The sequence below is a fragment of the Tamandua tetradactyla genome, chromosome 9 (assembly GCF_023851605.1).
Source record: "Tamandua tetradactyla isolate mTamTet1 chromosome 9, mTamTet1.pri, whole genome shotgun sequence".
Classification (NCBI taxonomy): Eukaryota; Metazoa; Chordata; class Mammalia; order Pilosa; family Myrmecophagidae; genus Tamandua; species Tamandua tetradactyla.
In genome coordinates, this window is record NC_135335.1 from 73,765,423 (window position 1) to 73,790,220 (window position 24,798).

Genomic DNA, 24,798 nt, shown 5'->3' on the forward strand with positions numbered 1-24,798 from the left:
TTAATCCAAGTGATAGCAAGCAGAATTATTTCTAATAAATGAATTTCTGTATTTATTATGTTATATCCATTAAACATTTTTCAAATTACAATTTTTATTCAATAATCAAAAATCTTCCTTCAGTAAATTTAGAGAATCAATTCTATAAGAATGATGGTGTTAAAGATCCTGAAATATTCCTTAATAAGACATATAGAGAAGAACATAAGCATTTGCTATTCCATTATAGACTTACCTTGCCTACATACTGATAATCAGATCCTGTATATTCCTCTAGCAAGAAAAATTGATTCCACATCCAGCCACGTTTTTGACGGTGCAGAATTTTGCCATCATTCCTGGGTACATGTCCTAAAATTCTTGGTTGGGGTGCAGAAGTCCTTCTGAACAATATTTCTGGAGAACAGAAATTTGGCAGGCATATCCAGAGTAGAAACAGTGGTAAAAATTGATACATTGTCATAGTTCACTTCTTGACAAATTCCAACGTGGATGAAAGAGAAAGCAGTCCTATTTTACTGGGTTGGATTTTATTGTGTTTCAACTGGTTTCCAACAGTTCATCAATGTTTTGAACATGTTTCCAAAAGCTTCAAACAAACAACAAATAAAACAAGTGTCAGTTGACAATTTTATTAATGTTATCTGTCACTTTAAATGTAAAGTGACAATGATTTATTTAACTAATTACGACCAAAAATATTTCTTGTTCCTCTTCTTCAGAAAATAATGATCTGTTGTGGGTAAACATTAATAATCTGGTAGCATGCTTACAATTTAAGAAAAGATCATTGTAGCAACATCTTTCAAAACAAATTCTAATAGAGGCATCATTAAGATTTTTTTTTCCTATTTTGTGGAACTTTAATCCTTTTTAGGACTGATAATCCCTATATAGAATTGAAATGTAGGTCATTTCACCTGTCAATATTTCCAGAGAAATTGACATAAACCAAAAGTTTTAAAATCAACTCATATTTTAATAAACTAAGGGGGGTATGCATTCTGTGGTGCCACAAGAAGATATTTGAATTTATTTTGAACAGTGGCAAAGTTTCTAAAAAATGTAATCCTACCCAGAGGTAATGCTAAAGCAGAAAATTAAAAGTTTTGCTCAGACCTCTACTTTCCCCATTCTCAGATTCGTCTGTGGAACACCTCAAGTTCCCTAAAATACAAATAAATCACTACTAAAGGGAACCAATTCGTAATATAATCAATCCTGGTGTGTTGGATTATACCTTTGACACATAAGCACAATCTTTCAACCACTGCCCACTTTTAACCAGTCATGTTGCCACTACCTTGGTGGAAAACTCCAAGATGTCCAAGCCTGAACATGGCAGAACCTCAAGACTGCTTTCTATCCCCGCCCTGCCATTCACAAAAACAATATGATGCAACACTATTAAAATGTAGATCAGAGCTTGTCACTTCACAGCACGTGACATGCCAATGGCTTTTCATTTCACTTTGAGTCAAAAACAAAACCTAACAAGGACCTCCAATGCTGCATCCAAGTCTGTGAATTTCCATCCTCTCCCTGAGCTCCAGCTCACTTCCCTTCCCACCTCTCAAGTCACATGGGCCTTTGTGCTTTAACCTGAAATACTCTGGACATGGTCTCCTGCCCAGCCAGCACTGTTCTACTTGATCCTTCCTCCTGGATTGCTTTTTACCATAGTTATCTACCCAGCTAAGTCCCTGGCTTCCTTCAGGTCTTTCTTTAAAACCTTCCCTGACATTTCATATACCTCTGCTTAATGTTTCTCCATAGCACTAAGCACTATATTATGCATGCTTTATTTAATCTGTATATATGCTATATTCCTGTTACCTCATCAAAAGGGGAATGTTGCTCTTCTCTTTACCACGGTATTCACATTGACCAGAACAGAATCTTACCCATGGTATATGCTCAACCAACAGTTTGCACAAACGAATTAATAAATTGTAAATTGGGCAAATATCTGACTTCTATTATCTCCTCTATGTAGTTATGCCTTAGCATTTACTTATTGAAATGCATGCTTTATATGATAATTTTTTCATTTTATTCTTTATTTATTCTATTGTTGGAACATTATTTTCATTTTTAAATTATCCAGATAGTTTTTTAAGGTATGAATATTATTTCAGGATAAGATAAAATATTTGTTATAAAAAATAGTTTGGGGACTGAAAAGATTGAGTTCCTCTTCTCTAATTCAGCAATATGTTCTAAGTATTCTGACATTTACATTTATACTTTCATCCCCAATGATTTGTAAGCAATCTGTCTACTCTTTTTGGTTTATTGTTAAAAAGATTTAAAGGTTAATGCACAAGTGCTTTGGAAATTAGATTGGTGAACCAGGATTTCCCTTGAGCGTATTAAATGACATGTGAAAAATATATGACAGATGTAAACTATTAAAATAAGTCATGTAATACTACACTTGGAGTAGAGAAATTATCTCGTGTATAAAATGGCTATTGTAGCAAAACACTGATTTTACAGAAATCTAAACTGATTGGATTTGAAGTAATTGAAACAGTTAGCAAAAGTCTGGTTGTATTGTATATATCAGGGATGTGGGGACTGGGTGGTCATGTAATTGAGGTTTTCTGTTTTCTACTATGAAAGCTTTAAAACTTGTTAAAGCAATAGTCATTCTCATTTCAGTTCTCTTCTATTTATTTTTGAAAAATTTCCAGCAGCTATATGCTGTACTGGTGATGAGTTTCAATACAATTATATTATTACCTATTGGGTGGAAAGACCAGACATCGATATTTTTGGAATGGGGATGTGGTGATAGTACTTGTAAAATTTACTTTGTTTGTTCTAATTCCAATTATCTAGTGATGAATTTCCTGAATAATTCTAAGTATAATACATTTTAATACTCAAAATAAATTCACTTAAATTACACGCAACTTGATAAAACCATTTCAAACAATAACATTATTAAATACAAACAAAATTATATGAAGCATAATGAGTGTACTTTTTAAAGCATCTGTCTCACTGAACCTTATTTCAATTTCACCATCATGGGTCTTTCACAATTTTTTTTGTGAAATGTTTATCACAGCCATTAGTTTCTCTATAATCTTTAGTTTTATTATATACCCAACCCAAAACAGCAGATCATAGAGTATAATATAATTTGCACTTAGACAAATCTCAATTATTAATTAAGTTGCCACATATCACAGCATATCAATTAAGCTACATTCTATCCTTAGCTAATAAAATGAACTAGTCTTTCATCAAGCAATTGACTATGCTTATTAGGACAATAACGTACATGATTTTTTTAAATTTCATCATTTGTAACAATAATAGGTAATGCTAAAGATTATTGTGACAAAATCCAAATTTCCACGAGTGGGGGGCAATTTTAATCCGTTTAGAATTTCATACCACCAAATCAGCCTATTGAAATTACAATACTGCAAAATGAATAGACATTTTCCAGGTGTGTGTTTACAATGAGTCAATGCATACTAAATATTTCCTTTGTATGCAGCGGATAGCATTTTATGTACCGAGTATAAAGCACTATGTGAAATAAATTAATCAAAGCATTATAATAAGGGCTCAAATAATATGAGTCCATATGCTTGATCGTATTTTCCAAGAGTTAATTCTATATTACCTACTGTGCTCTAATACCATAGAAAACATGTAATTCTATATTGAATATTTATGAGTAGTTATTTGCATATGTCTTTGTCTAGAATGTAATTTAAAGCTGGCTCTGTCTTGCATCCAAAATTACTAAAATAGAGATTCACACAAATTGTTCAATAACTATGTCTTGACTTGGGTTGAACATTATAGTTCTTTCCAAAATATTTTGTCGGGAAGGAAACTTATGTCCTTTTTCTAAAAACAAAACAAACCAACAAAAACAATAGCAATATATCAAGGACCAGACTTTATGCCTATGTCATCAACAGAACTCACACAATACATTTGCCAACTGGACAATTGGTATATTGTCTGTGAAGGAACTATGTGAAACAAAGGTTAGCTGGCCTCATATAAATTATCAAACACTGTAAGAATTGTCACCAATACAGACAAAACTCCAAGGATCTCTGCTCCTTGCTAAGCTTCTCAGATTAAAATTCCCTCTTCAAGAAAAACCATGTAGAATTCTTTTTATTCTCCAGAAATCAAATCTGCATGCAAACTGGTCAGAAACTAATCTGGTTTTGCTGTGTGTCAACATCTTAATATAGTCATTTTCAAAACCACATATAACCCATATAAATTGTGGGCCGTGGGCAGACAAAGCACATAGCAGAGATGAAAAGGAGTATTGGTGAGTGAGGCACAAAATTTGGGGTTGTCATTGGCTCTAGGAACATTTCTGCCGACAGGTTTAAGAATAGCATTCAAGAGCTCTTGCTCCTCTCTCAGCAGCCTTTTTAACTTCAGCAGCGTCACAGTCCCAGTTGTAATCTGATCCACAATCAAGTTAGCAGTGCTAATACAGCTGTGACATTCTACCTGCTGTTTCCTGGAAGTCTGGTTTTACTGTACCTTGGATTTGTTTCATTATGTGGGAATTGGTAGCAAGAATACTCTCAGGATAACTTGAAGATTTTTGAAGAAAAGCCATCTGGTATCAAATTTTCTTTGACCCAGGACATGGGCTGCTTCCTAAAGACAATGAGTGAAGAGATGGGGGAAGAGATTTTGGGGTTTCTACTAGGAATTCCTCCCAGGATAGGATGCCATTCCTCAGAGTTAATGTCTTATTACTAGAGTATCAAGAGCAAACATTCATAGCCGGAAAACAGAATTCATAAGATATTTTCCCATCAAAGGTATTCCTATGAAGACATTCTATATTTTTAACTAATAGGTAGTTTGTAAACTAAATCGCTGCATATTCTAATGAGTTCAGACTATGCACTTTAAAAGGGGCTTAGCTATATCACAAAATCCATTTTTGTCATTATATCTGAAAGTGAAAAGGTATGTGTGATACTCATTTGTGCAAATTAATCAGAAGTACAACTACATGAAGTCATTGTTGGGTATTTAAAATGTACTTAAATATAAAAATATATAAACATTTACATGAGAATAAGCACAGTAATCACGATATAGAACCTTTGTGGCATGCATTTGTGAGTCAGTAAGGCTTCAATAAAAGAGGCAGGAACTTTTATCAGAATTAATTTTAATTCTAATTATGCTTTCATATTTGCACAGTACTAAAGAGTTCATTTACAGATAGCCTTCTTATCTCTATGTAGATGCCCATAACATATAAAAGGATTAACTCCTGAATTATGTATCTATAGCTGAATTAGAAAATTAGAAAAACATTGCATTAGTTAAATTTCATCTTTGTGAGGGCAAAAGAGACCAGAAAGTAATTTACTTTCTATTTTTCATAAGGCATAGCCAATGCTAAACATTACTTGCATTATAGTTTTCAATTAAATTCAAAATAAAACAAGAGGGCGGGCAATGGTGGCTCAGTGGCAGAGTTCTCGCCTGCCATGCCGGAGACCTAGGTTCAATTCCTGGTGCCTGCCCATGAAAAAAACAAAATAAAAATAAATAAATAAATAGAACAAGAGGTCTGCTTGTTTATTTTTTAATATTTATTTTTCTCTTAATTCTTAAAGTTATCAATGTTCACATATAGACTCTAGATTCTGGAACATCTATTAGTTATTTAAATGCATTATTAACCTAAACATGATGGTTAATTTTAATGTGTTAATTTGGCTAGATTATGTTGTCCAGTCATTTGGTCAAGCAAGCACTGGCTTCATTGTTTTGGGAAGGTAGATAGATTAAATCATTAGTCAGTTGATTGAAGCTATGACTGATTACATCTATAGTCAACAATAAGATTTTCTTCAGCAATGAGAGGAGTCTCCTCACCCAATCAGTTGTAGGCTGTAAAGGGAGAACTGAAGATTTCAGAAATCAGAAAGAATTTCTAACTTTACTTCAGCCAGCTTGCTTCTCCTGGGGAAATTTCATACATCCTTCATTGGAGACTTCAAGTTGAAGCCTGCTTTATGTAATTCATACTTGCCAATGCCCACATTCATTTGAGCCAATACCTATAATAAATATCTTCATATTTACACATATACACGTATATACAATATATATAAAGAGTTGATTCTGTTTCTCTGGAGAACTCTAATACAGTGACCATCCCCAAGGAACCAGTTATTGTGCATATTGTTTTCCCACACAAAACAAACAATTGTGATTGAAATTCTCATTCTATAGATGGGGTCACTGATGCTCAGAATTATTCATTCAGCAATGTTCAGAAAGCACAGTCTCTGTTATAGGTTTTCTGTTATATAGAAACTACTAATCCCCGCATAATGAAACAAAACAAAAAATGGTTCTCACCATTCAAGAATTAACAATAGAAACATATAAGAAGAGATCCTAAGCCAAACATAGGTGACCTAAGAAGTCTTTTTGGAGGAAGTCATGCCCAAGCTGATAAAGGAAGAGTATGCAATGTCTGTATGTGTGTGTTTGTATGTACAGGCACATACACATGAATGCAAATGCAAACAGGAGTGTAACTGAGTTAGGCTAATACAACTCAATTGTTGAGGGATGTAATAGTGTTCCATGAAGTGGAATAATCAGTCATGAGTACATAATAAGCCAAAAAGAAAAGAAAGCACAAAGCTAAAGATAAAAAAGGAACTTACACACTGAAGAAATTAAATCATTTTTCTAGAATTGTATGACCAATTTAAGGTGACTAATCTCAAACAAATTTAAGTCCAGGCTTGTTACACTTTGAAGTATCCATCATCTTGTCTTTCAAGTTCAGTGTGTTCTATTTTGCCACCTATATTATAATTTTCATGGGCCTGAGGCACTTTTCCTTCACAAACTATTATTAAAAAAGATATCTTATGATTTTGTTGGTATAAGAGTCAAATATATTAATACTCATACTAAAACATTTTATTTGACCTAAAAGTTAATTTTTTTTCTTTTAATGCTTAAATAAATTGAAACATTTTCATGTGTGCCTAAAAGTATTGTGGGCGCTAAACTCTAAGCCTAATGGAGACCTCCTGTTCTAGTTCGCTACTATTGGAATGCAACACACCAGAGATGGATTGGCTTTCAATAAAAGGAGATTTATATCAGTAGTTCTGCAGAGGAAAGGCCGCTAACTTTCAACTGAGGTTCCTTTCTTACATGGGAAGGCATAGGGCAATCTCTGCTGGCCTTCTCTCCAGGTCTCCGGGTTCCAACCACTTTCCCTGGGGTGATTCCTATCTGCATCTCCAAAGATCTGGGCTGAGCCGCAAGTGCTGAGATGAGGTATGCTGAGCTGCTTGGCCTGTGCTATGTTGAATTCTCTCATTTAAGCAACAGCCAATTAAATCAAACATCATTCATTGCAGCAGGCACACCTCCTAGCCGACTGCAGATGTAATCAGCAACAGATGAGGTTCACATGCCATTGGCTCTTGTCCACAGCAATAGAACCAGGCACCTTCACCTAGCCAAGTTGACACCTGAATCTAACTACCACACCTACCTTACTACAAAACACACAATCATAGACTTTTGAACCAATCTTCAAAACTTCATTTTTTTCCTACGGTTTAATCTGACATAGATGAAAACAGCTTCAAGTGCGATGTTGCGTGATGTGCTGAGTTTCAATCAGTTAGTGTCACAAGCAGAAATATAACTCAACACAAAATTCCCCTTGCACTCTTCTGAAATCTCCTGCATAATTTAATAATGAATAGATGTCATTATGATTAAAACACACACTGAAGTCTCTTATCTTGGAGGCATTCTTGCTGGCTTCCAGTTTGCTGAGCACAAATAAGACAGAATCACTATGAGTGGGAGATGTCTGATACCACACGAAGTTGAGTCAAAAGCATGAAAAGCAGTGGGCTTGGAAATCTAAATTCCACAGATTGCTGTTCATTTCAAATATGGCATTGACTTGTTGAATTTTAAGTATAAATGTGTTACTAAAGCTCCCTTGAGAATAAAGATTCAATAGCTAACTTTTCTCATTTTTCTAAAACAATTATGGTAATGGAAGGAAAGTTGGAATTGGTTATGACTTTAAATTATTTCTTAAAGGACAATATTTTTTCTTTAAAAAGTATGGATAGATTTAGTAATCTCTACCCTTTCTCCTCACTGACATCAGACCTCGATCTTACCACTGTCAATCCCTGACTATGCCTCTTAGAATTCCAACTAAAATGCATCTTGCAAACTTTCATGTGATAATTTTTATGACCAAACTTTTTAAAGAATTTTGGTTTTGTATATGTGAATCTGACTTTTTTTATTTAGCTCAAACCCCAATGGGGAACTCATTCATTATCTGCTTTATTTTTAACTATTGGGGAATATTAAGGTTCATAAGTCTGCTTTAATGAATCACTTGGTACCCAAGCCCATTGTAATGCAGAAGCAATCAGAATAACAAAAATAAACATATATTCAAGGAAGTAAAATTTGCAGGCTTTCAGTTGTTAAAAGAGATTATGCATGGCTCCTGCAAGAATTATACACTTGACCTATATTCAGTCACAATCACTTTGGGTACCAGAACCCTGCAACATTGTGGTAAGAATTTAATGGGCTAAGATCAATGCCAGAAACAAAGCAGTACATTTAAATTCTAGTCATTCAGGTCACAATTTATAAAGTGCCAGTCAGTTAACTGCAAAATACTGTTTCAAGTAGAGTTGCTTCTCAGCATTTCCTAACTCCCTAGGATAGTTGGTATAAATTTGTGTATACTCCCTGTACCCTGTACATTTTCACTATACCTTCTGAATTTCTGCATGGTGATACTTATTACATGACGTTGTACTTTGACGTTTGGTAACTTTGGGAAAAGCATCATTTATAGTTGCATGTGTTTGTATATGTCCTTAACGAAATGAGTGAATCAAATGAAATATTATATGATGAGCATTTCCATTTAAGGATAGTTTTATTATATTTTTCTGCATCTTACCACCACCAAGGAAGACAGAATAATAAACACTTGGAGGTTCTGGTGGTTAGATTTAGTTGTCAATTTGGCCAGGTGAAGGTACCTAGTTCTGTTGCTGTGGACATGAGCCAATGGTACGTGAACTTCATCTGTTGCTCATTACATCTGCAGTCAGCTAAGAGGCGTGCCTGCTGTAATGAATGATATTTGATTTAACTGACTGGTGCCTAAATGAGAGAGCTCAACATAGAACAGCCCAAGCAGCTCAGCATACCTCATCTCAGTACTCGCAGCTCAGCCCAGGCCTTTGGAGATGAAGAAGGAAATCACCCAGGGGAAAGTTGTTGGAACCCAGAGGCCTGGAGAGAAAGCCAGCAGAGAGAACCTAGCGCCTTCCCACGTAAGAAAGAACCTCAATTGAAAGTTAGCTGCCTTTCTTCTGAAGAACTACCGAAATAAATCCCCTTTTATTGAAAGCCAATCCATCTCTGGTGTGTTGCATTCCTGCAGCTATCAAACTAGAACAGAGGTGGAGAGGAGAAGAAGGATGTTGAGAAGTTGTTAAGGTTTTATTTATATTTGAGTTTTTTCTAATTTATTGCTCCTAGAAATGAGTGAGGGGATGCGTATAAGAAGTAATAGAGGGGGGCTGTGTTTCAATGCCTACTCTTCTAGCTTGGTATCCCCCTGCATTCATTAAATATTTCACCTGAAATCTGTAATAAACTTATATAGCACCCTATCAAGAGAAACCCAGGGGACTTCCAGGAAGATGGCAGTATAGGATAGGTCGAGTTCACCCCCACTCTGAAGAACAGCTAGAGAAGGGGCAGAAAAAAGACCAGGAGAGCAATTCCAGGGTGTTAAGGACCTGGGAGGGTCTCTTACACCACAGAGGGAGGCCCTGGTTGAAAAAACAGAATTGAGACACAGAGAACCTGAGAACAGACAGCTAGTGCAAACAGCCTAAAACCTCTATTTCTAGGAAGCCTGGACCCCTCAGGAGTGCACAGACAGGGAGACAGGGTCAAGGACGTAAGCCAAGCTGTGCTCCTTGAATGCATTACCCTGACACGTGCCTCCCCTACCACCCCTTGACCCAAGTGACTCCTCACACACCCCATGGATCTGAACCCGTCACCCTCCCTCCGCACTCCAAGTGCCCCTGAACGGACCCCCTCCCTTTTTCTGTGTGGCAATTGTGTCCATGTGTGCAGGGCGGGGGGAATGGTAGCAGGCACTCCTACTCGACCCCACCCTGCACCTTCACACATATACCAGGGCTCCGCCCACCCACCTGACTGCAAGAAATACTAAAGAGAGTTCTGCTGACTGTAAAAAAGAAAAAAGACAGGAGACAAAGGTCTTACGGAGGACACAGAATTGAAGAGTAGCAGTAAGGACAACCTAAAGTATAAAAAGAGAAAGAAGGAAAAGGATGTATACATCTGACCAATAAAATCCAAAGGATAAAATGATGGATTCAAGAAATGTCTTTAAAGTAATAACCTTGAACGTTAATGTACTAAGCTTAGCCAGTAAAAGATACAGATTGGCAGATGGATTAAGAAATATAATTCAGCTACATGCTGCTTACAAGACACTCATCTTAGACACAAGGATATAAATAGATTGAAAGTGAAAGGATGGAAAGAAGTGTTCCATGCAAGCTGTAACCAATAGAAAGCAAGAGTAGCTCTACTGCTATCAGACAAAATAGACTTTAAACGTACAGACATCATAAGAGACAAAGAAGAACAGCACATATTAATAAAAGACATAATTAACCAAGAAGAAATAATGAATGTAAATGTCTATGCTCCCAATCAAGGAGCTGCAAAGTACAAGAGACAGACATTGACAAAATTGAAGGGAGCAATAGACATTTCAACAATATGGTAGGACACATCAATACACCACTCTCCTCTCTAGATAGAATAACCAGACAGAGGGTCAGCCAGGAAATAGAGAACTTAAACAATTTGATAACTGAATTAGACCTACTATACATATATAGGTAATTACACTCCCAAACACCAGGATATACATTCTTCTCTAGTGCTCATGGAACACTCTCCGGGATAGATCACATTCTGGTGCACAAAAAGGTCTTCATAAATTTAAAAACATTGAAATTATTTAAAGCACTTTCTCTAATCACAAGGGAGTGAAGCTGGAAATCAATAACCAGTGAATAAAAGAATTTTCACAAATACACAGGGATTAAAATAACACATTCTTAGACAACCAGTGGGTCAAAGAAGAAATTGCTAAGGAAATCAGTAGCTACCTGGGGAAGAATGAAAATGAGAAGAGTATATATCAGAATTTATGGAATGCAGTAAAGGCTGTGCTGAGAGGGAAATTTATTGCCCTAAATGCCTATATTAAAAAAGAAGAAAGAGCAAAAATTGAGGATGTCACTGCTCACCTGGAGGAACTTGAGAAAGAACAGCAAACTAACCCCCAAGCAAATGGAAGAAGAGAAATAGCAAAGGTTAAAGCAGACTTAAATGAATGGGAGAACAACAGAGCAGGAGAAAGTATCAATAAAACCGAAATTTGGTTCTTCAAGAAAATAAGTAAAATCGATGGGCCAATAGCAAGGCTGACAAGTAAAAAAAAAAAAAAAAAAGAGGTGATGCAAATAAACAAAACCAGAAATGAGAGGGTAATTACCACAGACCTGGAAGAAATGAAAAAAAAAAAAAATCATAAGAGGATACTATGAACAGCTACATGCCAACAAACAAGACAACTTTGATGAAATGGACAAATAAATGTGTGGAAACACAAGAACAGGCTACACTAGACTGAAGAAGAAATAGAAGAACTCAACAAACCAGTCACAAGGAAAGAAATTCAAACAGTCATCAAAAATCTTCCTACAAGAAAACCCTATGGCCAGATGGTTTCACAGGGGAATTTTATCAAATATTCCAAAATCAATTCAACCTGTACATTTCATCTTTGGATTCTGATTCATAACAAGCAGGCAGTATAAATGATAGTGGTTTCACACTTCTAATACAAAAATTGCAATAAGCTCTGAAGAATAAGAATACCTGATATCTGGAAAGAATGAAAAAAAAAAGTTGATGAGAAGGCACAAGAGAAAATATTGTCTAAAACCATAAAGTTTGTAGTGGTTCTTTCTATCTTTATTTTTTCCCAATATTGACTAGTTCTGGTATATAGTGCAAATGTACGTTCAAAATTTGTATTATGAAGTATGATTACAAGAGAAATTTTGCATACAAAAATATTAACACTTAAAATTGGGAACCAGTCAAAGATAATTTTTATTACATTTTCATGGTTTTACACTTGCTAAAATCAGTGCAGATAAGATCTATGAATATAACTAGCAAGGTTACAGTTTTGAGTTTTAGCTATATTTTGTGAACGTATCACCAGGAAAAATACATACAATAAAGTCATATGAGTAAATATAACCAACTGAATTATACTATATTTTTAATTAATTAGGGTTAGTTAATGAATTATACTATATATTTTTAGTTAATTAGGGTTAATAAAGTACTTATATGCATTCTCAAACCTAATATTTTAACATGCACCAGGATATCAGAATGAATAAAAAAGTATAACCTGACTATATCTTGTATCTAAGAAACCCATTTTAAATTAAAAGATTTAGATAAGTAAGTGAAAGAATTGAAAATATTTACCTTGCAAGCACTATGAGAAATATACAGTAACTACATTAGTATCAGTCAAAATAGACTTCAGGACAAAGAATATTATCAGGGATAAAAAAAAAGACATAACGAAATGAAAATATGGTTAATACATAAAGAAGACATAGTAATCCTAAATGTGTTGTGCATAAACCTAACAATAGAACTTCAAAATTCATGGAGCAAGAATTGATAGTACTAGGAGATACAGAAAATCAATAATTGCACATGGAACCTTCCACATTCCATCCAACAATACCAGGAAATTTAGAAAGATTGGAATCATAAAACTATCTCTGATTAAATAGATTTAATGAGAAATCAAAAAGAAAAGTATTCAGGAAATTGAGAAAGACTTGATAATCAAATAACAATTTCTAAATAATCCAAGGGTTGAGGAGGATATCACAAAGGAAATTAGAATACATTCTGAATGTATTTGCTATTACCACTTTTTCAAAATTATACCTGAATCTTGACCAAAGCAATAAAGAAAAAAAGAAAAGAAAGGAAAGATATACAGATTAAAAAGGAAGAAATAAAACTTCTTTTGTTTGCAAATGACATGACTTAAAATGTGGGAAATCCCAAAGAATTTACTAAAAAACTTCTAGATCAAACCAAAGGATTTAATAAAGTCACAGGAATACAAGGTCAAATAAGAAATCAATTAGATTTTTAACATATTAACAATTGAGAATTTTAAGTTGGAATGAAAATAAAATCCATAGCATTTACATTAGCACAAAAACCGTTAAATGTTTAGGTAGAAATAAAATATATTTAATATCTAAATGCTGACAATTGCAAAGTCTATGGGAAAAAAACAAAAGAAACAAATGAGATATTTTTTATTTAAGATTTTTAAATCTTAATATTGTTCAGATGTTTATTCTCCAAAAATTCATCCAGAGATTCAACACCATACCGATCAAATCATGAAGATTTTTTTTTTTTGGTAAAAATTGATAAATTGCTTTCTTTGTCATCAAAGTTGCTTAAAACAAATTATAAATGAAATTAAAGGAAAGAAAATGGCCAAAATATTTTTGACATTGCTTAGCATACACGTGGCTATCAAAATGGGTAAAAAGAAGAACAAATTTAGAAACTCACATGTGTGATTTCTTAAAACTTACTATATAGCTACACTGATGAAGGTAGTCACATATTGGTTAAAGGTTAAACATATAGATAAAAGAAAAGATTAGAGAGTCCAGAAATAGGCTGACATATATGATCAATTGCTTCCTACAAAGTTGCAAAGACAATTCATAGATGATAGTCTTTTCAACAAATGAAAAGGGAGCAATTAGATATCCTTATGCAAAGAAAAATGGAGCAAAAGTAAAATAATTCAAACCAGACCTTGAACTACTTACATAAATTAACTTGTAATGGATTAATGACCTAAAAATAAAATTCAAAACTCTAAAATGTCTAAAAGAACACATAGGATCAAATGTTGTAGTTTTTGCTTGGCAAAGTACTTTAGAGACATTATATAAATTATGATTAATATGAGAAAATAATTGAAAAATTTTGACTATCAAATTAAAAATATTGTCTCTTCAAAAGTCATTAGTGAAATGAAAAGTCACAAAGCAGAAGAAAATAGCATCAAAATTTAAAACTTTGTTCACCAAATGATTTTATCATGAATATAAAAAGACAAATTGCAGTATGGGAGGAAATATTTGTAAACCACATACCTGAAAAGGGTTTAACATCCAGACCATGTAAAGAAATCCTATAATTCAACCCCAAAATGACAAACAACCCAATTAAAACATGGGAAAAAGACTTGAAGAGACATTTCTCCGAAGAAGACTTACAAATAACCAATAAACACATGATAAGTTCAACATCATTAGGCATTAGGGAAATGCAAATCAAAACCACAATAAGATACCATTTCATACTCACTAGAATGGTTACTTAAAATAAACAAACAACAAAACAGAAAGTAACATGTGGTGGAGAGTATGTGGAGGAATAAGGGCCCGTGTTCATTGTTGGCGGGAATGTAAAACGGTGCAGCAACTGTGAAATACAGTTTGTGGCAGTTCCTCAGAAAGTACAGAATTACTGTATGCCTTGGCAATCCCACTTCTATGTATAGACCCCAAAGATAAACATGTGTGACCCTTGAAGACATCATGTTGAGTGAAATAACTGAAAAAAAAGACAAATATTGAATGATCTCAATGATATGAAATATTTAAAATAAGCAAAGTTACATAGTTAGAAAGTTAATGCAGGTTTCCAAGGGCTGGGGTTGGGTTAAGAAATGTAGAGTTAATACTTACTCAGTATAGAGTTTTTGTTTGGAGTGATAGAAAATTTCGGCAATGGATTTTGGTGATGGTAGAACAACACTGTGAATGTAATTAAGATCAGTGGTTTTTATATTTGAATGTGGTTAAAAGGGGAAGTTTTAGGTAGTACGTATGTTACTAGATTAAAAAAATAGCATAGGATTGTACAACACAAAAGCGAACTCTAATATAAACTATACACATAGCTGATAGTATAATTTTAATAGTATGGTTTCATCAACTGGAAGAAAAGTGCCATATTAATCTGCAGTGTTAATAAGGAAAACTGCATGTGTGAGGGAGTTTTCTGGAAACTTTGCACTTTCTGCATGACTTTTCTTTAAACCAACAACATCTCATAGAAAGGATGCTGCTGTCTTATAATAAAAAGAATTAATAAAACTTAATACTTAAAAATAATCAACCCAATTAAAAATGGGAAAATATTTGAAAAGACATTTCAACAACGGAGGTACATAGATGGCAAATAACCATATTAAACAATGCTCAATATTATTAATCATTATGGAATGAAAATTTAAAAACAAAATTCATGCCACTACACTACACTAGAATAGCTAAAATTTTAAAAAGACATTATCAAGTGTTGGCAAGAATGCTAAGCTATTGGAGATTATATAGATGTGTATTGCTGGTGAGAATGCATAATATTATAGAATTCTAGAAAACCATTTCACAATTCCTTAGAATATTAACCATGCACTTATTATTTGATACAAGAATATCACCATAAGTGAGATATGAGAAACAAAAGCATTTGGACACTTAAAACTGAATGCATATGATTATAGCCATTTTATTCATTATCATCAAAAACTGGAAACAACCTACATGCCCTTCAATGAGAGAACGAATAAATTTTTTTATATCCACACAATGGAATACTATTTAGTAATGAAATGGTATGAAACAGTGAGAAATTCAACACTATGCATGAATTTCAAGTGCACTGAAAGATACCAAACTCAAAAATCATAAATAGTGTATGATTACATATGTAATATTCTTGAAAATTCAAAACTATAGGGATACCAAATAGACAAGTGGTTGCCAGGACTTAGGAATGGGGGAACCACTAACTACCAGGTGATATGAAGGAACTTTGAAGGAAGACATAGATGTTCTCTGCCTTGACTGTGGAGACGGTTATCAGAGCACATATTCATCAAAATTCACTGAACTGAACACAGAAAAGTGTAAATTTTATTGTATATAAACTATACTCCAATGTAAAAGTATGACTGTATTTTTTTTAAAAAAAGGATATTTGCCTTTACTATTATTTCCTCTCTCTAACATAAAAAATCATATTTTAATAATTAAAAATGTAAGGAATGTGCACTTGTATATTAAGGAACCAAAACTTACTACAAACTAAATATATATTTAAATAGAATATTCAGAAAAATAATTATCATTTTCAAATATTATTTAAAATGGTTTATCCTTGATTCTACTCTGTGGGCACTAATGTTCAAAAAAAAAATGTCCAAATTTTATGTCGCTCTTGTTTCCCATAATCCTTTAATTCTAGCCTGTTATCGGTTGTCAAAGCAGACCAAACCTAACACCTAACAGCATGCCAAATATCAATTTAAAAATCCATAATCTCAATGGGTCTTCATATCTTAAGCTTTGGCTGCACACTCACAACTTCAAAACATAGAGAGTCAGTGCAGTAGTGCATAAAATATGAGGCCACCTAAACCCCACGCCTGCTTAGGGGAGTGTGTAATTTAATAAAGTGCTCACTGATGTCAGCAGACCGGCTCATCAGAATTGTGTTGATGCGGATGCCTGGAGCCTAGAGACTCCCACGCCTCCTAATTAGATGACTGAAGATTACATTTTCCCTTGGAGACGGGTACAGAGTAGGAGAGCTGTTCTTAAAGGGATTTAGATTTACACGTGTCTCAAGGAAGCGAACAAAAATAGGGAAAGGCACATTTTAGGGAAAGCCAATAAGGGAAACTAACTTGACAGAATTGCATTATTTATAAGAATGAAGGTTATGAAAGATACCACGAGGCTTCTATTCTTTCTGCATTCATATATGAATTTTTAACATAAATTATAAATAAGGGTTAATATTTTTATGTCTTCTGTGCTAAGCTTTCTAACAATCCTCGTATGTCCTAGAGAAATTAAAATGCTATGGGCAAGACTTCAATATATTGTGTTATTGTACATTCTATTTTCTAAGAATATCCATGAGCTATACCTTTCAAAACCATATCTGTAAAAGTCAAATTAATGAATTCTCAAAAGAAGTTGAATTATGTATCATTCACAGAGCTGGGAAGGACTTTTCATCTGAGATCATACAAATGAAAGTTTTGTTCATACTGCAGGAAAAGCAAATAGTCTGTGATATTTTCATAAGTTTTTTTATTAATATTTTAAGTATTTTATTTCTTATCCCAACTTAAAGATTATCTGGTGATAAAAAAGTATTAGCTGTCTATGCTATAAAGACAAATTTTTAATTTTAGAACAAGCCTACTACATTTTTATTTGATAGTACTAACCTGAATATTTTGAGTTATTTGACAAAGTTTCAAATTCCCACAGTTTGATATTGAAATATCCTTGTCAAGAAAAATTAATATTTAAAAAAATGGCAGGAAACAGCATATGTGAGATGGTGTTCAATATTTTTAATAACAGTATAGACATACTCTTATGAAATAAAATATATTGCAAACAGAATTGCCCCATTTTATGCTTATGGTAACAAGAAAGAATATAGTTCAGTACTTGATTCAGTTATTTAGCCATCTTATTTGAGCTTTCCTACTCTCTGCCAACACAAAAGTGATTTGCCTTATATACTGAATATTCTAGAAAGGATAATTTTAAAAATAATATAACAGTACAATTATATGTCCTAATATTTCAGTAGAAACTTATAAAAACTTTTTATCATCTACTGTTTCATTAATTCATCAAAAAACAATTATTTCTTACTTAAATAAATAAGCTACTGTGTTATCTAATAGAATATAAAGACAAAACAACACTTAAATGAGCTTAAAAGCAACAGGGAAATAGATATATTAATGCTGCACACTAAATAAGCAGAATTTTAAAAGTTAATATAACCCATGGATCTTTAACCTTCCCCATAAAACTTGTGGCTATATCTGGATTGACTTCATAGTCTTGGGTTGGAGGTTTTGGATGCTAAGTTCCAGGATATGGTTAGAATAAAGTTACTTAGCACTGAATTTCAAATTTTATTTCCTTAAGTATATTGTAAAACAGATGTCTTAAAATTCAGGGATTTTTAGATTTGTAAAGCTTTACTATAAACCTAAGCATGAGGACAGTTTATGATAGCATGTGGGAGAATTCCTACTCCAGTGAAAAGGAGAAACTTATGAATCTTGAAGGGTGGTGCTCAAGAAAGAAAATGGAATGGCAAATGATCAAAGAGCATCCATATCCTGGATCCTGGCTCTTTCACCCACTTCCAAGCCTGCCAATATCCCTGAGACTTGACTAAAGGATGGGAGAAAGGGTTAAATGACACACAGACTGAGTGGAGGAAATGGTTGATGAATGGGTATACTTGGATGAGTTGTAGGGAAGCCTCAGAGCCCCACACAATCCACCATGCTCTAAGAAACCATGTATCACCATGGAGTAGGCTTCCCTGTAAATGTTTTGATTTCCTGCTTTACCTTATTAGCTTCTCACTGCATATATGTCTTCCAGCCTGGCTTGAGTCATCTTAGCCACTGCTGATACCCTTTTAATTCCCAGTCAGTTGGCATTGCCTCCAATGGTTAGGTATCCATGAAAATTGCTGATTACGCTGTTTCACTCACTGCTTGTCAGACAGCCATCCAACTATTGACCTACCCGCCCCAGATTCAGCCTACTGCATCTGATAAGCATTATAAAGCAAGCCAGGAGTACAGCACAGGAGTGCAGATGGGAAACCAGTAAAAATTACTCAACAGCAGATTTTAAGGGAGCTCAAATGCAGAAATGTACCAGAGCAGTGCAAATACACTTTAGATTCTTAGTTAGTTGATCATTGTTTGGAGGATCTAATTTTATTTTGAGGAATTTGAGGATAAGGAATTTTCATATACAGCCAATAATTAAGTATTAAACACTGCACAAGGGGCCTTCACAAATAGTAATTTAATTCCTAACATATGGTGAACTGGATTCCTAATTTTATAAATGAGGAAAGCAAGGCAAAGTCTCTTTAATACAAAGTTATTGGACTGTAGAAAATAACACCATATTAAATAGCTTCTGAAAAATAAATGGAATGTTTTTATCCTAACTTAAATAAACAGTAGTTTTCAAGTCCATTTAAAAATTGTGTTGATTAAGTTCATCTATATAATTTTCCATTATGTTAATTGTGTTTGATTAAATTTAGACATACATATTTAAATATTAATGCATTTTATTCATATTATAAATATGAATGTTTTGTCTCTATTTCAAAAAAACACTTAATCAATAAAACATTAGGTATCCTCTGAATAATAATACTAAATAGTTCTACCAAATGGAATTATGGTCCCTGAATATAGAAATTATATATTGATTACTTTCTAGTGAAATTTTCATGCTAACATCAATAAATACTTCTTCACAATGTTATCTTCTACAGTATTTTATGTACCTCAGTCAAAATCCTCAGAAGATTTTAAGTGCACTGAACTTACGCAAAGGGTAGGGAGGAAAGACCAGAAATGTTAAGGAGACAGAAATGCACCATAACAAGTAAGAATGCTGGAGAAAGAAGGCATGCTGCCCCTTTAACTGATCTTTTCCTGAGAGTGTAACAACTGCTGTCTTCTTGTCACTGAAGGAAAAAAGGTTAAGCTTCGTAGCAAGGCTCAACAATCAGTATTTAGTAAAAAAAAAGAGTAGAAAATAAACAAAAACCTTCTTCAGGGCCAACATTTACTGAGTGATATTATAGACCAGTTATATTTCTAGATAGTTTAAACATTGTTTCTTACCTTCTATTATTCACTGCTCTGGCAAAGGACTATTTATTGTTTAGCTTTTTATTCCTTGGATCTACTGGAAATCCTTGTATGTACAGTCACTCAATGAGTTCCTGGAAAGTAATATTATTAACGTTTTGCCGTAACAGGATGCCCAAGAATAGGATATATTAAGGGTGAGGGCTTAAGTAATGTTCCTAATGCAATACAGCTAGTGAGTAGTTAAAAAGGAATTTTAAAACAGTGTTTCCTTCTCTTTCCTCTTTATTATATGGTCTTCAAATAATAGACTCTTTGTAATTTACAAAACAGCAAACAACTTACTTATAGAGGAAAAAATAAAAATGATTCGCTAGGAAAGTGGTTAAAGAACTATTTTGTTATATTTTCCTTCTATTTCAGAGTAGACATTTATTAGTAATTGTGGTAGACATACTTCCAAGATGACCCCAATTACACCCCTCTTTTATTCATTCTACTGTGGGACCACTCCACTTTGAGCATGAGCGGGCCTAGTGATTTGCTTCTAACCAATAGAATGCAGCAAAGAAGAAGGGAATGTTTCTTCTATGATTCCATTACAAAAACTGTGGTTTCCACGTTGCTAGCAGACTCTCTTGATTGTCTTCTTGGCTCACATGCCTGAAGGAACATGCTGCGGGGATGGAGAGGCCCATGCAGCAGGGAACTGAGGGTGGACTTTGGCTAACAGCCTTCAAGAAACAGAGACCTTCAGTCCAATACACCAAACTGTGTCCTGCAAACCACGATGGCAGCAGCTCTCCCTTTCCTGCCTCAGATGACAATGCTGATTACAACTGCTGTGAGACCCTAATATGTCTGGACTCAGCTAGGCCTTGCCTGAGTTCAGGACCCTCAGAAACCATGAGATAATAAATATATATAATTTTTAGAAGAAAATGTTTTTGCTGCTTTATTATACATCAATAAATACTGAATACAATAATATTCAAACAAATTCAATTTCAGAGTACTCTATATTCTGAAAAATGTATCAGTTGTTCTCGTGCATCAAATATATGTAGGAAAGGGACAAAATGCCCTAGTGGTCCACTGAAAGTCAAAATAGTTCCTTAAACTAAGATGCCATAATTAACATGGTTTCAATTGCAATAATATATCTCAAAAAGTAAATTTTCAGCAACTTAAATTTTTGTGCAAACTCCACTGCTTGTTTACATAGTTCATCAATTCAAAGACATAAGTTTTTCCACGTTACATCTTGAATATGTAAAATGTCTTACATTGATTGCATGATTGAATTGCAAGCAGTATAGTCTCTTAGTGAAACAGAATAACGGTGTTCACACAACTAATAAATTAAAATAATTGATATATATTTTAGCACTCTAAATTATTTTAATTTTCTTTGGGGGGGTTCCTTATCAGAGGATTACGAATCAAATGACATGAACACACTTAACCCTTAGAAAGTCAGATGTCAAGTAAAGAGACAGCCCTCAGCTTTATGCACACATATCTATTAGCAGTTTCTAAAAGCTGTTTTTAAATTTGTTTAAATTTACCTGTGCGTTTCTATTTAATCACGATGGACATACTGATATGTTATAAACTGAATTTGGGATTATAAAATAGTTTGTTACTCCATCATAGCATATATTTGATAATCACAGCTACTGATGGAATATTACTTTTTTATTCTTTTTTAAGAATCTTGGTCTTCTTTGTCAGAATTGTGCAGCATTCTAGGCTCTAAAGCATAAGGGCCTGAGACATAAAAAGCTCATCTACTCCTTTGGAGGCAAACTTCCAGTAGCTGATTTTGGGTTTCATTATCAATATTTAGGGTAATCCTAGAGCATGTCTGTCCTGGTTTCTCAGCTGCTATGAGAAATATCATACTAAGGAGCATCTTAGCAACAGGAATTTATTGGCTCATGGTTTCAGAGGCTAGAAACCTTGCCTCCTTCAGTTGGTAGCCTTGTGGTGGGTTGACAAACCTTTGGATTTCTTGACTTATTATGTTCCTCTCTCACTTTTCATGGCAATGTCCTCTCCTTTCTCCCCTGGGATCAACTGACTTCTGGCTTCTGGCACCTCCTGTAGCTTTTTCTCATTATTTCTTAATTTTTTCATGCTTATAAAGGATTCTGGTGTTCTCATTAAGACCCTCCCCCTTTCAGTTGGACCACACCTTAACTAAAAATAACATCTTCAAGAGACCCTGTTTACAATGGGTTCTCACTCACAGGGATGTGGATTAAGACTAAGTATGTGCAGAAGTGTGGGGTGCATAAATAACTCAGGCCACCACAACTTCCATACCAAAAAAACTGTTAAAGACTGTGAAGTGATGATTTCTCTTTCTACCCTTGCTTGAGGTATCTGCTAAAACTGGAAAAGGATAATTAAAATGCAAATCAGCAGCAGAGAATATGTGGAGAATGACTTAGCTATCAGCATTATATTGATACTATTTCATCTTTTGTTCGACGATAGCTGTATTTAGTAAAAGCACCTTAAGGGGAGAAAAAAAACCTTGAGGAAAAACAATGTGCTTATTCTGTCTGCTGTTAATATATCTATGAACAAGTATAAATAACTGAGTGGTTAGATAAGGCTCTTTTTCACAGAGGTATGATTCACTTTTATAGTTTTGATAGGAAAAAAAGAACGATTAAATCATCTCTAATTTCTATACGTTCCTTTTCTTTCCTGGTATGGTAGCAGTTTTCAAAATTTTGTTCATTGTTTTCTTTGCATTCTTCATTCTATTGTTTAATTCACAAACATCCTCTTGGCTGAATAAAGAGAAATGACAGCTTTCATTTACCATTAAAATGAAAGAATGTCCTTGGATGTATTTAGGGCATCTGGTAAAAATATTCTCAGCATGTACAAATGTGGACAACACTGCAACATCATGGTAACTGTCTCAAATTATGAATAAACTAATATGGAGGACACGATTTATTGGTTATTAAAAAAGCCATTTCTTATGAAAATTTGTTATATAGTACAGAGGAAATATTTTCACTGCTCTTTAAGTGGAAAGACTTCTAGCAGAAAAGCCTCTTTTAAACTGTGCTTAACGCTTTTCTCTCCCACAGATAATATCTTGTATGGAATATTAGGTAAATAAATGTTCATTGAATGAAGCATTGTTTTAAGAATAAGAAAACAACTAACTGAACCTTTAACCTGAAGTATTATCTGTTCGGGGGGATACCTAAGCACAAAAACTCACAGATTGTTTTGTAGGTAAAAATCTGTATTCTTAAAGAGCATGACTAAAATCAAAGCAGACAGCTAAGGAACATAGATAATTTTGAGAAAGGTACTTCTTTGGTCTCATTGGATGATCAATGATGATACATGTCTATAACAAAAGCATGGTGGATCTTACAGGGATGCATGATAAGTACTCACTGTAGATAAGGATACTCAATTGTACCCAAAGATAGATCCTATAGCTGCAATGAAAATTTATGAAATTTGAAAATGTGTCCACAAGTATGGATAAAGGGAATGTTTGAATAATTAGCTCTGACATAACACAGCATCAATGTATCTCCTTTAGTGCTTCTAAAGCATAGAGGAATAGAATATCGCTCACTGCCCAAAAATCAATTTCAGAGCTCACGCTCTTTCAATGGTAGATACACTTCCTCCTGATCCTATGGCACTGAATTTGAACAACACTAATTGGACACAGAAAGAGTAATAATCATTAAACTGTACCTGCTGACTCTACTACAGCTGATGATAAATTTATTAAAGTTTTAAATTCTAAATAACAGCAAGCTGGTAAATTAGACAGCAGTCAAAATGACCAGCATATCATTGTAGAAACTAAAGAAATGAGTCAGTGATCACTTCTACCATGCCATGCTTTCAGTAGCCTCTCATTGTTTGGATTGCCATCTCATTTAAGTTAAGAGCTCAAGTTTAGGTTACATGACAAGTGTGCCAAGAACAAGACACAATCATTGGATTGCTGGTGTCTTCACTAATGTACTCTATCAACTAGACTACAATTTGATATTTTGGGGTATTGCTGTTTAAACTAGGGCATAACACAAGACTAAACTTACTTTTGTTCTTAATCTCTGGTATGTCACCTGCTTGAGCTATGAAAATCTGAGAGGTGAGAGCTCCTTTTTTTATGTAGTTCTCTCTGTATCCCTATTGCTTAGAACAGTAGCAGATAAGGATAGGCCTCAGCCATCACGCCATCCTTAACTGAAGGAACAAAATCCCTGGAGGATCTTATCTGTACTGATATGACTGGTGAGTATGGACACTTGCCCCACATGCTTAGACTCTCAATTGTATTTTCTTCTCAAATTGCCCAAGTGACCTGAAACACATGATAATATTGTCTCTGCTTACCTATCTTTAAATGTATCTCTCTTCTTCTACCTCTCCTGATTAATTCTCTTCTCCACACTAGATATCCATTCATTTTAACACACACACCAAGCTCATTTTTGCATCAGGACTTTTGCATTTGTTGTTTCATCTGTGTGAAAAATTCTTCTGATCACATTGCACAGATTCCATATTTCATAGCTTTCAATTCTCAGCTCAAATATCATATCCTTAAAAATATCTTGACTATTCATTTTTAAACTGGCTCCCAAAACATTCTCATTCACTTTGTCTCATTTATTTTCTTCCTAGATTTTGTGCCAATATATTATTATTATTGATTTATTGTTTAAACATTTATCATCTATTACTAAAACATATGTTCTATTAGCACAGAAACTGTATCTTTCTTGTTTCTCATTGCAACTACAATGCACAAA

The 24,798-nt window shown here is 34.0% G+C and overlaps 1 protein-coding gene across 1 annotated transcript in view; it reads right to left on the reverse strand.

Moving 5' to 3' along the window:
- CDH10 (cadherin 10) overlaps positions 1-24,798 on the reverse strand; it is a 182,677-nt gene that overhangs the window by 118,156 nt on the left and 39,723 nt on the right. The window contains exon 2 of the mRNA XM_077115126.1: positions 236-589. Within this exon, the coding sequence (XP_076971241.1) occupies positions 236-463 (228 nt within the window). The 5' untranslated portion in view covers positions 464-589. The remainder of the gene's footprint in view (positions 1-235; positions 590-24,798) is intronic.